Source organism: Babylonia areolata, chromosome 2 (genome assembly GCF_041734735.1).
Source record: "Babylonia areolata isolate BAREFJ2019XMU chromosome 2, ASM4173473v1, whole genome shotgun sequence".
In the NCBI taxonomy this organism is placed as follows: domain Eukaryota; kingdom Metazoa; phylum Mollusca; class Gastropoda; order Neogastropoda; family Buccinidae; genus Babylonia; species Babylonia areolata.
Genome location: NC_134877.1, coordinates 19101771 through 19102427, shown reverse-complemented (window position 1 = coordinate 19102427; position 657 = coordinate 19101771). Strand labels below are relative to the sequence as shown.

The following is a 657-nucleotide window of genomic DNA, read 5'->3' as shown; positions in this document are numbered from 1 at the left end:
AAGATGAAGCCCAGGCTCCAAGGGGAGAGGAGAGACCAAGTGTAATCACCATTGCAGCCACTTATCTCACTCACCACCACCAGCCAGCCAGCAACCACCACCACCACCACCACCACCTGGAACTGCCCAACCATCGCAGCAGCGCCACAGAGACGTTGCCAGGCTGCCTGGGAGAGGTTGAGGCATCGGTCTTAAACACTTCGTCGTCTTGAGATTGAAGGAAGGGGGGGAAGCAGAGAAAAGAGGAGGAAGTCTCGGGGTTTTTTTGTTTGTTTGTTTGTTTTCTTTTTAATATCCCCCTCCCCCTTCGCTCCCCCAACCCCCACCCCCCCCTTTAAAAAAAAAAAAAAAAAACTGGCCTGAAGTTCGATTCAAGTCTCCACCATGACGTCCAATAATTATCAGTGTGAGTATAGATTTTTCTCTGTGTGTGTCTTCATTCGTTCGCTTGTTCGTGTGGTGTGGCTTATGCCTTTGTATACACTTAGAACATTATGTTGTGTTGTGTTGTGTTGTGTGTGTGTGGTGTGGGGGGGGGGGGGGGAGCGGGGGATTTGTCAGCAACTGTTTATTTGTCATCTTTCTGAAACGAAGATCGCACCACTCTCAGTGCATCACGTTTTCTGGTCAGACTGCTAAGACGAAGATGGAAGAAAA

General features: G+C 49.2%; 1 protein-coding gene across 4 annotated transcripts in view; it reads left to right on the top strand.

Annotated features, from left to right (window-relative positions):
* The first annotated feature begins 339 nt into the window (after positions 1 to 339).
* Positions 340 to 657, top strand: part of LOC143298772 (histone deacetylase 5-like) — a 152076-nt gene continuing 151758 nt past the window's right edge. For all 4 annotated transcript variants that reach the window (XM_076611731.1, XM_076611748.1, XM_076611740.1 and 1 more), the window contains exon 1: positions 340 to 406. In XM_076611731.1, coding sequence (XP_076467846.1) covers positions 385 to 406 — 22 coding nt within the window. In that variant the 5' untranslated portion in view covers positions 340 to 384. The remainder of the gene's footprint in view (positions 407 to 657) is intronic.